This window comes from Bombina bombina, chromosome 2, assembly GCF_027579735.1.
Source record: "Bombina bombina isolate aBomBom1 chromosome 2, aBomBom1.pri, whole genome shotgun sequence".
Classification (NCBI taxonomy): domain Eukaryota; kingdom Metazoa; phylum Chordata; class Amphibia; order Anura; family Bombinatoridae; genus Bombina; species Bombina bombina.
In genome coordinates, this window is record NC_069500.1 from 637620955 (window position 1) to 637637611 (window position 16657).

The following is a 16657-nucleotide window of genomic DNA, read 5'->3' on the forward strand; positions in this document are numbered from 1 at the left end:
CAACAGTCCTGTGTGGAACAGCCATGGATTTTAGTTACGGTTGCTAAAATCATTTTCCTCATACAAACAGAATTCTTCATCTCTTTTCTGTTTCTGAGTAAATAGTACGTACCAGCACTATTTGAAAATAACAAACTCTTGATTGAATAATGAAAAACTACAGTTAAACACTAAAAAACTCTAAGCCATCTCCGTGGAGATGTTGCCTGTACAACGGCAAAGAGAATGACTGGGGTAGGCGGAGCCTAGGAGGGATCATGTGACCAGCTTTGCTGGGCTCTTTGCCATTTCCTGTTGGGGAAGAGAATATCCCGCAAGTAAGGATGACGCCGTGGACCGGACACACCTATGTTGGAGAAAAAGACTCAGAGATCCTGATGTAATGAGTTGAGTAGAGTCTTTGGGCAGAATGCACACAGCTAGGGCAATTAAGAAAGCTGTGCACAGGAATAGGACCTAAATCTGAAGTCTGTGTGCAGCAAATAATGTTAAACAATAAAACTCTAATTACAATAAATCATAAAGAAATGTAACATCAATATACAAGTAAAATACAACATCTATGGAATTGTATGCCATATAAATCCTGTTTTGTATTTATTGAGGCAAAATAATAACATTAACCCTTCTTTTATCCCTATATTCATGTGGAGCTGCATGCTCTTAAGAAGTGTTAAGATATTTCTATTGTTGCAAAATTTCATATTTAAATAAAAGTTAAATGTTGTGATAGTGGGGGGGGGGGGGGGGAAATTGAGCGAATGTCGGGGTGATTAATCTCGCCACCTCTGAGGGGCGGAGAGGCAGAAAAAGCAGCTCGCTCATGTAAACCTACTCTGTATAGCCTAAAAAACTTAAATTATGCTTACCTTATAATTTTCTTTTCTTCTGATGGCAAGAGTCCACAGCTGCATTCATTACTTTTAGGAATTAAGAACCTGGCCACCAGGAGGAGGCAAAGCCAACCAAAACAAAGACTTAAATACTCCTCCTACTTCCCTCATCCCCCAGTCATTCTGCCAAGGAACAATAGAAGAAATATCAGGGTGAAAGGTGCCAGAAGAATAAATAACGATGCCCCACATAAAAAATACGGTTGGGGAGCTGTGAACTCTTTCAATCAGAAGGAAAGGCAAAAATGATCAGGTAAGCATAATTTAAGTTTTTCTTCTTAAATGGAAAGAGTCCACAGCTGCATTCATTACTTTTGGGAAAACAATACCCAAGCCACAGAGGACACTGAATGCCAAGATGGGAGTGAACAATAGGCGGCCCATTCTGAGGGCACCAAGCCTGAGACCACTACTCAAAACAAACCCCACTTTGTCCGAAGCCGAAAAAACTAGAAATGAAAAAGCCCCAAGGACACTGACCCGCAGATAGTCCAGAAGCCTAGCTAGAGACCGCAAAATCGGACTCAACTGAGCCAACATTCCTCCAGGAGACACCGTCCCCCAACAGTCGGTCCCTCACCACTGACCCCTCACGAACTAAGGGAACACTAGCCTAAACTCCCAAAAGGACAAGGAAGAACCGAAAGGAAACCGAAACGTCACCACAAAATTCATAGAAGGAAAAACCCCAATAGCTAGCCCAGCTCACAAAGACCCAAATGGGTCCTGACAAACAAGGGGAGGCTACGCCCAGACCAAGCAGAAACCAGAGGTTTAAGACCGGCTATTGGAATTGAGAAACTTTCCTCTCAACATCATAGAAAGCACCGAAAGACAACTGAAGACGGAGTCCTCACATTATCAGAATGTAGAATACTTAAATATTCCGACAAAAAAAAACGTGTAACAGACCCAGTCAAAAACACGCAGCCATCATCAGGATGACACAGAAGAATATTTGCTGAGAAGTAAAGAGCGGCCAGCAAGAGAACAGATTGCAGAAAAAAAACTCACAGACAGAGAGCCCCTCTAGGCAATCTAAGCCGCCATACCTACACATAGGTCTCCCAAAGTGGGAAGCACATAACCTCAACGAGGCCCACTGCACCCACAAGAATGAGAGGTTGCAAGCAGAACTCAAAGGTAGATTGGAACAGACGACAAGGCCGTAGACCCAAAGGAATCTAGCAAGGGCCCAACATAGTCTCGACACAGAGCCAGCAAGACTCCAGATGGAACATAACAACCCAGAGAGAATACCCCTCTCTGAAGTTAACTCTCAGTTCCAACCTCCTGAATCCAGGAGAAGCTCTAGGAAAGGGACCACACCTCCATAAGAAAGAGAATAAGCCCCCACCCTAAGAACAAGAATGGGGCCAGAAAAGCAGAGCACCTGACCAAGAGGAACCGACCATAAAGTCGGAAGCCCAATGAGCATCGGCACTCAGAAAACCTGGCCAACCATGACCAGGTCAATTAGTCAGAGTAAAGGACATAGCCCAAGTTCCCTGGAACTGGGGGACCCCGAACCAGCCCCAGAGCCTACAAGTCAGGTAACAACCCGCAACAGGATCCACAAGGGAAAACGCTTAGTGAAGCCTCAGCAACCGGAAGCACCAGGGTGAAGATAGGTCTGAGCCCCCAATTGTTTAAACAAACAATAACCGAAAACTGAATACCCCGTCTGATATAAAAAACAGACCCACAGGGAGATATCAATGCAATATCCAAATCAACCCGGAGAACGAGAATAACTCCAAGTCCCAACCCAAGGAAGAGACCACCCCTTGCCAAAGTCCAACGCTCCAAAGGAGCTAAGGCGTTAAAGTCGTACAACAACACTAGAGTCCATAGACACTCAAACAGCCACAGGACCACAAGCAAGGGGATACCTTGAGGCCAAAAACACTTGAGCAAAGGCTGGTCTCCACATCACCTCCATACAATCTGAGGATCACAGAGAGAAAAGGATGCAGAGCTTCCCCAGCTCCGGGTAAGAACCCTAAGCCGAGCCCAAGGAGACCACGCCCAGAATCCTGAAAAAGGAACAACCATCTCCCGGAGGGAAAACCAGGTTTCTAAAAGGAGACCTAGCCCACACGGAAAAAACGGAGACCAAAAAGGTCTCATGAAAACAGGTTGATATTACACAGTCATGTGCAAACAGCCGCAGCTGGTCACAGTTTGCAAACCCTTTGCAGCTAGGCAGCTAAGCTACCTATAAGGTTACTAGCTGCTGAAGGACCAAGTCCCAAAAAAGGACAATCCCAGAGCCTCAAAAGGCCAAATCGCCCAAATCGGCGGCAAGAGGGCGCTAAGCCCTCCAACCCTCCACAGCATGGGAGAGGTAAACTCTAGGTCCTGATAATACCAGACGCAATAGAAAGTGACGCAGCGGAACTCCACTGACCGAGTCAACCAGATTGAGGGCTAATAAGGACTGAAACAATCCTTCCCACCTCATGGACCCACAGGTCCTCTAGAATGCTTAGCTAAACTTGTTGAAACAAAAACAAGAAACTGAAATGATAATATGAGCACTCGGCGCCTCGACCGGACCAGCCGAGCAGAAATGCCGCCACATGTCTGAACATCCACGAGACAGAAAAACCCAAACGGGACCAGCCTGCCGCCAGGGTCCTTACTGTCAAGTTTCATAAATCCTCCCTCAGAGGGGAGGAAGGAATAACAGACAAACATAGGATTAACATGTCCCTTAACAAACTTCCGCAGAAGTAACAATGAGTATCGATCCCAGAAGTTCCAGAAGGAAACATATTAACAAAAAAAAAAAAGACATCCTAATCAGACAAAGGAAAATATAAGGCAACCCGTAGGTTAACGCCTAAGAAGAAACAGGCCTACCCACAGGACCAGCCAAACGGAACCCTGATCTTCCAACAAAGCTGGGAAGGATCTCAATAACAGACAATCAGGAGAATACCTCATCCCCTCATGTCTAATGAGGTGAGCCATTCGAAGTAGAAGACTGTGGATTCCTGTATCCTTTAAAGGGACACTCAAGTCAAAATTAAACTTCATGATTCAGATACAGCATGCGATTTTAGTCAACTTTCCAATTTACTTCCATTAACAAAATGTGCACAGTCTTTTTATATTTACACTTTTTGAGTCACCAGCTCCTACTGAGCATGTGCAAGAATTCACCGCATATACGTATATGCATTTGTGATTGGCTGATGGCTGTCACATGATACAGGGGGAGTGGAAATAGACATAACTTTGCAATTTATTTAACAAAAATCTACTACTCATTTGAAGTTCAGACTAAGTGCTATTGCATTGTCTTCTTATCATGCATTTGTTGATTATGCAAATGTACAGTGTTGACTGGTCCTTTAAGGATAGGGTTGTCTAATAACTGAAAAACATGTCTGAGTAATACGCAGAGGCACGCTATTCTGTACGGAAAGGCACAACACTCAGAGACAGCTACACCCGCAGGTAACTGTACAGGCCCTCCCAAAGCCGGAAGACCCGGGACAATAGGGCACAAGCACAATCGCAAATAAACATCTGGACTCTGCAGACGAATAATCGCCAAAAATATGTGGAAGCAAAAACATGCTGCAACCTCCAGGGGGAACAAGCCGCCCTGTAAGGAGGGATAAACATAATCTGGGTTATCCGCATGTATAGTAAGAGGAAGCGGTAGGGAACTCGCCTCTCGGAGGACAGGGCCCCCAGAGGCGGATGGCTCATCGGTCCCTTGATACCCCGAGCCCGGGGAACAAGGCACTCTAATACGGCATACCGAACATAACTGATTGACATATGTCAACGAGGCCAAACCGGATTCTTCACAGGACAAAGAATCTGAATCTGAAATTTAAACAATCTCAGCATCAGAATCCTCCATAACTGGATAGAGAATATGCAAATATGGACTATAAGAAAAACAAAAACTAAATGGCACCTGACACCCACAATGGCTGGGGCACTCATCACCTCCTATGAACCAGACCCCTGCGAACCAGAATTTCTCCGTTGCCACACGATCAGGAATGCGGAAATGGAAGACCAGAACGTAATCACGCCCAGTCACAAGGTGAAACGTACAGTCCAAAGAAGCGCGCCTAACCATAAGGTTGCGTCACTTCCAAAGGACTTTATGTTTCAGCCATGAGCCCAGTTAACACTACACATAAGCAGATTGAATCACATAACAAACATGATTAACCCCCCCTGTTCAATAACCCCCCTCAGGAGATATTAACCCTTGATTCCAAGATACAAAAGGAGACCCACTGAGACCATATAGTCTAGTAAATCCCGCAAGGTAGGCACCTCACCGGAAACATTTGTATGACAGTACATCCATGAAGAAGTAAAATGAAATGATCTTACCAGAATCTTTGCCGTGGAAACAGGAACATGGCCCTTCAAGTGTGACAGATAGTAGCATCGTTTCCGCCATGGACTTGAGAGAAGAAAGCAGGCAGCGAAGCGAAGTTTGACAACGCCGATTGTTTGTGGAGCTGTTAAATGAGTCGGGATGGTTTCACAGAAAGACTCTTACTGCATATCCGGACTCTAACTTTTATCCAGGCCCTCACTGAGAGATTGACAGGATTACTTAAAACTCCCGTCCCATGTCGAAGAGTACTACCCTCCATAAGAGACCAAAAAAAAAAAAAAAAACTTCTGACATTTCTCTGCCAACCTCCTGGGACGAAAGGCAAAGAATGACTGGGGGATGAGGGAAGTGTGAGGAGTATTTAAGCCTTTGGCTGGGGTGTCTTTGCCTCCTCCTGGTGGCCAGGTTCTGAATTCCCAAAAGTAATGAATGCAGCTGTGGACTCTTTCCATTTAAGAAGAAAAGCTGCAAATGCATCTTCGTAAATCTACCGCTATATGTATTTTTACATAAAAGTGCTAACTATTTGGTTTATACATATGACTCCAGTCTGGGGTTGGTGGATAATTTTGGGACGAACTATAATCTTACATGTGAATTTTAAATGCAATTGAAATAACAATTATAATAATAGCTGTGTTGGGGGAAAAGGAATCTCACAATTTTTTTACAACATGTAAGAATTTTCCGGATTCTGCCAGTTTTCGGATTGTATCATATAAGATAGAGATAGAGAGCCTTCTCTAAATGTTCCTGTATTAAGAGTTCTTAAACAACTTTACAGAGTAAACAATACAATTTCAGGCATCTCTGAAACTTTAAACTATATTTACATTTTGGTGACAGCTTCAGATATCACTAATTTTAAAAGTTGCATATTATACATATCTTGTTCTAGATGCATGTGCCAAATAAGTGATCAAGAATTAAATTAAAAGGACATGAAACCCAAAAATTATCTTTCATGATTCAAATACTTTTAAACAACTTTCAAATGTATGTCTATTATCATATTTGCTTCATTCTCTTGGAATTGTTTAGAAGCTGCAATGCACTACTGGGAGCTAGCTGACTACATCAGGAGAACTAATGATAAAATGGTAAGAGGCATATATGTAGAACCACCAATCACAGCTAGCTCCCAGTAGTGCATTGCTGCTTTTGAGCGTACCTAGGTATGCTTTTCAACAAAAAACTATACCAAGAGAACAAAACTAATTAGATGATAGAAGTAAATTGGAAGGTTGTTTAAAATTGAACAATCTACATGAATGAGAGTTTAATTTTGACTTTACTGTCCCTTTAAAAATGGATCAGAATCATCAAGTATGAATTAAGCATGGATCAAGAACATTGATTTGCAGACTAGCCTACATGCTTGTTACAAAATTGTAGCATTTGTGTAGGAAACCTTATTTTATGCTTTATTTAATGTTTAAAAAAGTGGTTTTGGGAATGAATGAATGAAAAAACAGAATCCTAGCAATGGAACAGCTTAATGTACAGGATACAAAAAATAAAGTGTAACTCATATGCACAATGATCAATGAACAAATCACATTTTAAAAGAACCATGACCTCGGGATCTGCAGAGTACTACACATAAGGAGTAGAAACCACCTCTGATCCAATCATTAGCATTGATGATTGGATAAACAGGAGTTTTCGCTCAGGACCAGCATTATTCTGCAAGTACCGATATGTACTTCTACTGTGTGTTTAACACCTTTGTGGTGGCTAAACACACAATAGTGTATGATCAATGGTCTTAATATTGCATGCTGTAAAGAACTTTAGCAGATAAACAGTAATTCAGTGTACTTCTTACAAGTTATGAAGGGGTGTATATAATCTGTGCATTGAAAGATAAACTATTTTTGTTAAGATTCTTTTCCCCAGCCTACAGGTTCTAATTGTGCTTCCAGCATAACAGGGAAGTGACTTCTCTGGGAAAGATGCTCTACTTGACATGAAAACCACATCATACAAAGTGTGGGACCATCCTGGAATGTAAAAAACACTTCTCACAGCACTCATATGCACAGTCATGACAATAGTGTTATGTTGTTTTCCTCAGCCTAGGGGTTGTCACTAAATGAGTGTTTAGCAACAGATGTATGATTCTCACAAAAGGAGCAAAGGATAGAAAAAGATGCTGTAAGAATGTATCCTTAAAATATAAAATATTATATGCCTTTACTATATAAACTAGCTATAGACAAATATTCAACCCGGGTTATCTAACAGATTCAATTAATATTCATATCCATCAAATATTAGTTAACATAAATCATTTTATTAATCACAAGATCAATACATACCTTGAGATCTGAAGGTATCAGATAACAACAGCTTAATACAAATTCAAAGCTTATATACACAATTTAAACCAATCAAATTAGAGCATACCATAAGTAAAAGGCTAATTCTATATTATACCTTAAAAAGACTTTATAATTTTGGCTGACATATAGAAAATTATATATTAACTTGTTCATGCGCAGTCTATAGTGAGTTAATAATAATAAGTACCTTGAATGACAGAGCAACTGAATGTACATATAATGCAGTGCCCTTGAAAAAGCATTAACCCATTACTAACTAAATTCTGACTAATCCTATCTATGTTAATTACATTTATAACTCTGCATTCCATATTCTATATTTTATAACTCCACATTATTCTATATTTTATAACTCCATATTATACTGAGCGGACATGGGTGATTTACATCATTGGGTGGGGACCCTGGTACATGCAACAAACAGGCTTATTTAAAAACTTGTGTAGTTACTCTGCTTAACATAAAAATTCCTTTCAGAACACCTAAAGGGACACTAAACGCAATTTTTTTCTTTAATGATTCAGATAGAGTATGCAATTTTAAGCAACTTTCTACTTTACCCCTATTATCAATTTTTCTTTGTTCTCTTACTATCTTTATTTAAAAAGCAGGAATGTGATGCATAGGAGCCGGCCCATTTTTGGTTGAGAACCTGGGTTATGCTTGCTTATTGGTGGGTAAATGTCAGCCTCCAATAAGCAAGAGCTATCCATGGAGCTGAACCTAAAATGGGCTGGCTGCTAAGTTTTACATTCATGAAAAAAAACAAAGAAAAATAAATAGGAGTAAAATAGAAAGTTGCTTAAAATTGCATGCTCTATCTAAATCATGAAAAAATAAATTTGGGTTCAGTGTCCCTTTAAAGGAACATGATAAACAAATGTTGAAGAACTTTAAAGTGATGCAGCATAAGTGTAAAAAAGCTGACTAGAAAATATCACCTTAACATCTCTATGTAAAAAGGGAAGATATTTACCTTAAAATCTCCTAAGTATTCACAACCCCTTGTAAAATGACTTTAGTCCCAGGACTTGCAAGGGAGTGTGCATCTGGCATGTGCAGGTGTTCTAAAAGAAGTTGTATACCGCATAGGAATGTGTATACCACATCACTTCCGGTGACGTGAATCAGCTGCTGGATATATGGCACTACATTCCTGAGTGCACGTAGTATTGGGACCTGTACAGTGTGATGTGGTGAACAGCTGCATATATAAACATGTGGTCGCTCTTTTGCAACAGATTATAAAATGCCTAATGTGGAAACATTTATACACGTAAATATGTAATCACTTAGGGCATCTTTTTGAGGCTATGCAGCCAAAATGGGGAAAATCTAAACACATATATACAGTATAAGCCCCATCAGCACCCCCTGTAACCCCTATAAGCACCCAATGTGTAAGTTATGTAAGCCCCATCAGCACCCCCTTGTAACCCCCATAAGCACCCCCCGGGCACGGCAAGTCGGCAGTGCACAATGGATCACTGAGGAGTAGGGCCTCGTGCGCATGGGCAGCATTGTTTGCGCACGCGCATTGGAGATGACGGTCCATAGAATTTCTCGACCCGTTGTTCTCAAATAAGTCGCCTTAAACAGCTGTTTGTAGGAGGTTGGGCCTCTTGTGCATGCGCAGTGAGCGCCACACCCCGGAAGTGACGTGGTATACACATTCCTATGGTAAACAACTTTTTTTAGAGCACCGGCACAGTCATGTTATTTCCCTATTCAGTTTAAGGACGTTTACAATGAAATCTCATGAGATCACAACAAAGCAATGCATAACCTCAGCACTGCTGATGCTGATATGCTATTTTTTTTAAATGTTTTTTTTTTGTTTTAAATGTTTTAACATGCAGCTGGACAGTAGCTGAAGTATAACTGTTAACAGAGCACTTACTCTGGTGAGCTGATAAAATTGTGAGGTAAAATATCTTCCTTTTTTTACATAGAGATGTTGAGAAAAGGATGCCACAAAGTCAATATGTTTCTATATGGCTCCTCCCTTATTTTCACCCCTGTTGTTATGGGCCAGTGTCCTTCAATAAAACTACATACATTTTAAGATCATAAAAAGGTTTGCATGTCAATATGAATTTCATTTTCCCATGGTTTGTCTTTAGCTAAATCCACATTGCTCAATCTGATTACAAACAGTTGGAAAGTAAACAATATTTAACACATAAGAAACATAGCTCCATTCATAGGCATCAGGTGACAGGTCATCTATTACATGCTTACCTTATATTAGATGTCTTCTATAAAAGAGCTGTCTTGCCTTGGGAAGCCCTCTGGTTCAGATTTTAGAAAAAAAAATGTCTGAGAAGATCTTACATATTTTACAACCAGGAGGCTCCTAAAGGTAAGACTGGCATATTTATTGAGTAAACGAGTGAAAAATCAATTTGTTAACCTGCATTTTGCCATGGATAGGATTCATGACTGATCTCTACTAATTGTTGAAAAGCCTAATGATAGATTTATTTATTAACTGGACTACCATAGCCTTGAGGAAACTACATTTAATTCACAACATATATATATATATATATATATATATATATATATATATATATATATATATATTTATATATATATATATATATATATATATATATTTATATATATATATATATATATATATATATATATATATATATATATATATATATATATATATATATATATATGTAACTAGTGCCAGAATTTTTTGCTAGTCCACTAGACCCACAGTAGGAAGAATTGAAGTGAATGAAAAGAAAATTAGGATTTTGTCTATTTCCAGCGTTGAGTAGACTAGTAACTTAACTCTATAACCTGACTAGTATGCTATAGGTTAACACCTCTAATATTCACACACACAAACACACACACATATCTATCCATCATACACACACAAATATATTATTAAATAATCAAATATACTCTCAAGTAGAAACATACCAAGGTATTTAAGCACACAACCACCACCAAATAGATATTATTCACCAATTGGCAAAAATATTAACAAAGCCCTTGATTTGTTTGTACCTTTAATACTGTGTTCCAATCAAAGGATATACAATGTACTAAAAGGATAGATTAGCATGCAAAGGAAAGCGGTTTTATTGGGTTAGCAAGCTTTCTTAACGATAATTAATATAAGACATGCTTTTTTTTTTTCCTTACCTCAGGATATGGCAAAATGAATCAGAATTGTGCCATCAGCAACCAGTTAGTTAATTAGTTGGTTAGTGAATTAGTTTACCACAGCATGTACAAAGTAGGCTTGTGTGTATGTGTGAAGAGATATACAAAGGTGTGTATACATTTAGAGCTCTAAATATGCAGCATTTCTCACATACAATTAAACTCTGTGTTTGTGTGTTGCACTGATCAGCATGAGTGTTCACTCTAAATTATGTGATGTTGGAAAATTAAGTGAAGTCCCTCAAATATCTAGATCTTGTTACTTTTGCAATGTTGAAGTATAATGTTGGCAGCAAGCATATGGATGTCAAGACTTTACTCTTTAACCCCTTGCCTGAAAGAAAGAGTATAAAGCAGAGACGGGAACCTTGGCCCTCCAGATGTTTCAGAACTACATTTCCCATGATGCTCAACTGGACTTCAGAGTGCCGAAAGCATCATGGGTAATGTAGTTCTGAAACATCAGGAGTGCCAAAGTTCCCCATCCCTGGTATAAAGCAATACAGTTCAGGCAGTCAAAGGGTTAACTGATTTTCTGCTGAGCAAATCTGTAATGCTTTACAGTACAGATCCTACATACAGCAGGAAAGTCTGTGCTACTTCGCCAATGATAATGATGTCTGCAATAAAACAAATATGTGTTTAGAACAGTGTTTACGCAAATGTTTGGGTTTATTGTGATATGTAAATAAATGTGTTCTGGAGATAGGGGGAGGCTAAAACAGAACTCTCTCTCAATGTAATTTATAGGTGGATTGTAGGGTTGGAAATAATTAAAATGTTACCTTTGCCAAGTTATTCCCAATGTATCCTCACTGGCACTGGGGTATAAATGCCTGCCGTTTTGATTCATGGTCCAGTCACAAATCCTCAGCTGTCAATTGAAACCTAGCAGTCAGATACGGATCCAGCAGTACTGCAGTATTTTTTTTAGTATTTAAATGAACACATGCAATGTCACAAAACCTTGAGGTAAACTTATGCTTTCATTTTTATTTTTAGATACCTCCCTTAACAGTAAAATAAATGAGCATCAAGTCAGCATTTTATGTTAAATTCCCTGTATTTATATGAAATGCTATACAGAGGCCTGTGCATCACTATTCACTTCTGTTAATAAAATCAAGTACACTTGAGCAGTAAATGTTCCCTTTATTCTACAAGTTATTGGGACAGGATGAATTAGCAAATAGTTTACATATTTAGAGAACAGTTACACAGGTAAAACAGCCATGATACAAGCACAGCCAATCTCACTATATTACACTAGAAAGAGACACAGAAGTGAATAGGGGTACACCAGATCACAATACAGCACAGGCTAGATGATTATTTCTTTTTCTACAAAAAAACTGCTGCTATAAATTACTTCTTTGGTGAAGAAAGCATACAAGAGTTAATACAGTGTTTTCAGCACATACCAATTAGCCATTTTAAAACTGAGCTGTGATAAAAAGAAATTGTTAATGGTCAACCTTGAAAAAGAATTAAGTGTGTGTATGTGGGGGGGGGGGGGGGGGGGCTGATGGGGGCAAATGCATTTTAAAAAGTTGCTCTGGGCAGATCATCTGGTCAGAATTTGGTTTGTGGCATGCAGATGATATAACACAGCACTGCAGAGAACATGCAATTGTAGAGAGAAATAAATAAGACAGCTAGGTTTTTAAATGCAGATTTTAAACAGTTATTTCAGAAAAGTAACTGGAAGTTCTGAAAATGAACAAGAACATTAACAGGAAGATGATACACAGGTAGAGTAACCATAACCTGAGCCAGGAATTCAGACCTTTGGTATCATGGAATCTATAACACAATAAGCTCCAACTAATGAGAGGATTCAAATTGCAGAAACTATGCTCGTCTTAAAGCTTACAGGGTCAGCTAAAACCACATAAGACTCAAGTGAATGACGCTCTAAAATTTGGCAGCATTAAGCGCATTTTAGATGCATATATTCTGCATGTGGATGTAAAAAAACAAAACATTGTACTTTTTGTGCAACAGCTGTTCCTCAGCGCTAGCAGATTTATTAAAACTAGAAACCATATTCATTTATATACCTTGTGTTAAAAAAACAACACATTTTGGACTACATATGGGCTAATCTTTGTAGCTTCATATATAAGATTTTACATTGGGTAATACCCACACAGGATTCTTCTTACAAAATAGTGAATGACAGTGTAGTCATATGTGCATCTACAGTAAACTGCCAGCAACATCATGTGCAACTGAGTTTTACAAGGTTATTAATCTGCAGCTTAGAGACGATATCACCCATACTGCGGGTCCTTTAAAAGCATTAAATGCTAGTTATGGCACTAACAGTTTGCTATAATCACTCCTCTGTTAGCACAAATAGCAAATGATTTCCACTGGATAGACACCACCAAGTTATATATTTTACATTATTTATAATGTAAGTTTTATTAAGTAATTTAATTAAATGATGAAATAAAGTTATTACTAATAATTACATTATTACTAACTCCATAAACAACCTGTAGCTAAAAATTCATGTTAATTTGATATATAATTTCAAGAAAGAGTTGCAAAAATGTCTTGTATCAGCTAATAAGAATAAAAAAATCTAAGATGTCTGGAAAGAGATGTATATCCCACATCCAAAAAGGCAATATTTTGAGTAATATTAATAATGATAATAAACCAGTTCTGAATATACTTGCTTAAGGTGTGTTTATTCTATTTATGTCCCCAATAATCATACAGGATCATTAATAATGGTCTCTAACGTTTAATCCTTTTGCAGCTCCTGTTAGGGTTGTCCACTAGATTCACCTTCTGGATAAATGTACAAACATAAACAAAAACTGCTGAATGAGCCATTGCAGAAGTGAGCATGTAAAGTATTCATTCTGTCAGTTAAAAAACATAATTGTAATAGCATCTACAGTTTTACAAAAACTCAAATAAATGTATTTTTTTTTTTCACTAAGTGATTAAAATAACAATATTTGTAACTAGGAAAAAGATGTAACCCAGATTTGACCTCTAGAGCTTGTAGGGGTCCTTTGTATATGTTTCTGGGGTTATGTTTATATCAAGGGATTTGGAATATGATATATGATAATTTAAGGTTTATTTAAAGAAGATAAAGAATAAATATTTTTTATTTTGAAAATATAAATCATAAACATGTTTGTTGGCTCCTGGAAAGAAAGCAAAAATTGCTATGTGGCCCCTCGTTTGAAAGGTTAGATACCCCTTGTACAAACTAGGCAGCCTACCCTACAAATATATCATTATATAGAACCCACATCACTCCTCACAACTGCAATTCTATAAAAAAAAAAAGGAAAATGGTAAAAGGAAATTTCCAAAGATTAGGAAAAGTGTGTTACTTAAAGGGACACTGAACCCAATTTTTTTTTTTCATGATTCAGATAGAGCATTCAATTTTAAGCAACTTTCTAATTTACTCCTATTATCAATTTTTCTTCGTTCACTTGCTATCTTTATTTAAAAAAGAAGGCATCTAAGCTTTTTTTGGTTCAGAACTATGGACAGCACTTTTTTATTGGTAGATTAATTTATCCACCAATCAGCAAGAATAACCCAGGTTATTTACCAAAAATGGGCCGTCACCTAAACTTACATTCTTGCATTTCAAATAAAGATACCAAGAGAATGAAGAAAATTTGATAATAGGAGTAAATTAGAAAGTTGCTTAAAATTGCATGCTCTGTCTGAATCACAAAAGAAAAAAAATTGGGTTTAGTGTCCCTTTAAAGGGACACTGAACCCAAATTTTTTCTTTCATGATTCAGATAGAGCATGCAATTTTAAGCAACTTTATAATTTACTCCTATTATCAAATTTTCTTCATTCTCTTGCTATCTTTATTTGAAAAGCGAGAATGTAAGTTTAGAAGCCGGCCCATTTTTATTTCACAACCTGGGCTATCCTTGCTGATTGGACAGCACCAATAAACAAGTGCTGTCCATGGTTCTGAATCAAAACTTGGCTGGCTCCTTAGCTTAGATGCCTTATTTTTATTTTTCAAATAAAGAAAGCAAGAGAACAAAAATAAATTGATAATAGGAGTAAATTAGAAAGTTGCTTAAAAATGCATGCTCTATATGAATCATGAAAGAAAAATTTTAGGTTCAGTGTCCCTTTAATTATGTAAAAGCTTAGGAATATGACGAGGGAGAATATGTTCCATATACATTCTTCCACACGTCCTATTATTAAACCTAATATTTAGAAGAAGAAAAAAAGCCTATTTGTATAATGTGACTGTTTGAACTGAGGCTTCCTTTAAATGTGTTTCCTTTCCATCTTACATATGAGAAAGGTGACCTCTTATCCACATGCAAACCTCACTGGCTGTCATGTGATGTGGTTTTACGTCAAACTGTCAATGATGATAAGAGACACAATAAGAGCTTCCCAAGTGATGATAGGCGGCTTCCTGACTCTCTGGGGGAGTTCTGTTAAAGAGCCCATTTGGGATACTCTGCAAGACCTTCAGCGAGTGCTGCACTCTTACCAGACTTAAAACATTTTGTGGTGATCGATTTCGTTTGCATTACTCATTGTGACAAACAGCACAAGGGAATGGGGGAGATTTCCACTTTTGCTGAGAATAAATGAATAAGCAACGGATGCACCTGGAATAAATGACTTTCCTCTGTAATGTTTATTTTTCTGTGAAGCTTAGCTTCATTAATGCTGATCAGGATGCTCTTTAAAATACCCATTTTGACTGAGGATGCGTGTGATTGTATCATTTCTAACAGCCTGTGCCTACTGTATAGAGCTGCACATGCTTTATATTTCATTTACACATCATCACATGCTTTATATTTCATGTATACATTATCACATGCTTTATATTTCATGTATACATTATCACATGCTTTATATTTCATGTATAAATTTTCACTTGCTTTATATTTCATGTATACATTATCGCATGCTTTATATTTCATGTATACATTATCACATGCTTTATATTTCATTTACACATTATCACATGCTTTATATTTCATGTATACATTATCACATGCTTTATATTTCATGTATACATTTTCACTTGCTTTATATTTCATGTATACATTATCGAATGCTTTATATTTCATTTACACATTATCACATGCTTTATATTTCATGTATACATTATCACATGCTTTATATTTCATGTATACATTTTCACTTGCTTTATATTTCATGTATACATTATCACATGTTTTATATTTCATGTATACATTATCACATGCTTCATATTTCATTTATTATCATATGCTTCATATTACATATATACATTATCACATGCTTTATATTTCATGTATACATTATCACATGCTTCATATTTCATTTATACATTATCATATGCTTCATATTACATATATACATTATCACATGCTTTATATTTCATGTATACATTATCACATGCTTCATATTTCATTTATACATTATCACATGCTGTATATTTCATTTATACATTATCACATGCTTTATATTTCATTTACACATTATCACATGCTTTATATTTCATGTATACATTATCACATGCTTCATATTACATGCATACATTATCACATGCTGTATATTTCATTTATACATTATCACATGCTTTATATTTCATGTATACATTATCACATGCTTCATATTACATGCATACATTATCACATGCTGTATATTTCATTTATACATTATCACTTGCTTTATATTTCATGTATACATTATCACATGCTTTATATTTCATTTACACATTATCACATGCTTCATATTACATGTATACATTATCACATGCTGTATATTTCATTTATACATTATCACTTGCTTTATATTTCATTTACACATTATCACATGCTTCATATTACATG

General features: G+C 37.3%; 1 protein-coding gene across 3 annotated transcripts in view; it reads right to left on the minus strand.

Annotated features, from left to right (window-relative positions):
* NFIB (nuclear factor I B) overlaps positions 1-16657 on the minus strand; it is a 456225-nt gene that overhangs the window by 35234 nt on the left and 404334 nt on the right. For 2 of the 3 annotated variants that reach the window (XM_053702571.1, XM_053702570.1), the window contains exon 11: positions 11591-11679. The exons of the other annotated variant lie outside the window; for it this stretch is intronic. In XM_053702571.1, the coding sequence (XP_053558546.1) occupies positions 11591-11679 (89 nt within the window). The remainder of the gene's footprint in view (positions 1-11590; positions 11680-16657) is intronic. 3 annotated transcript variants of the gene reach the window in all.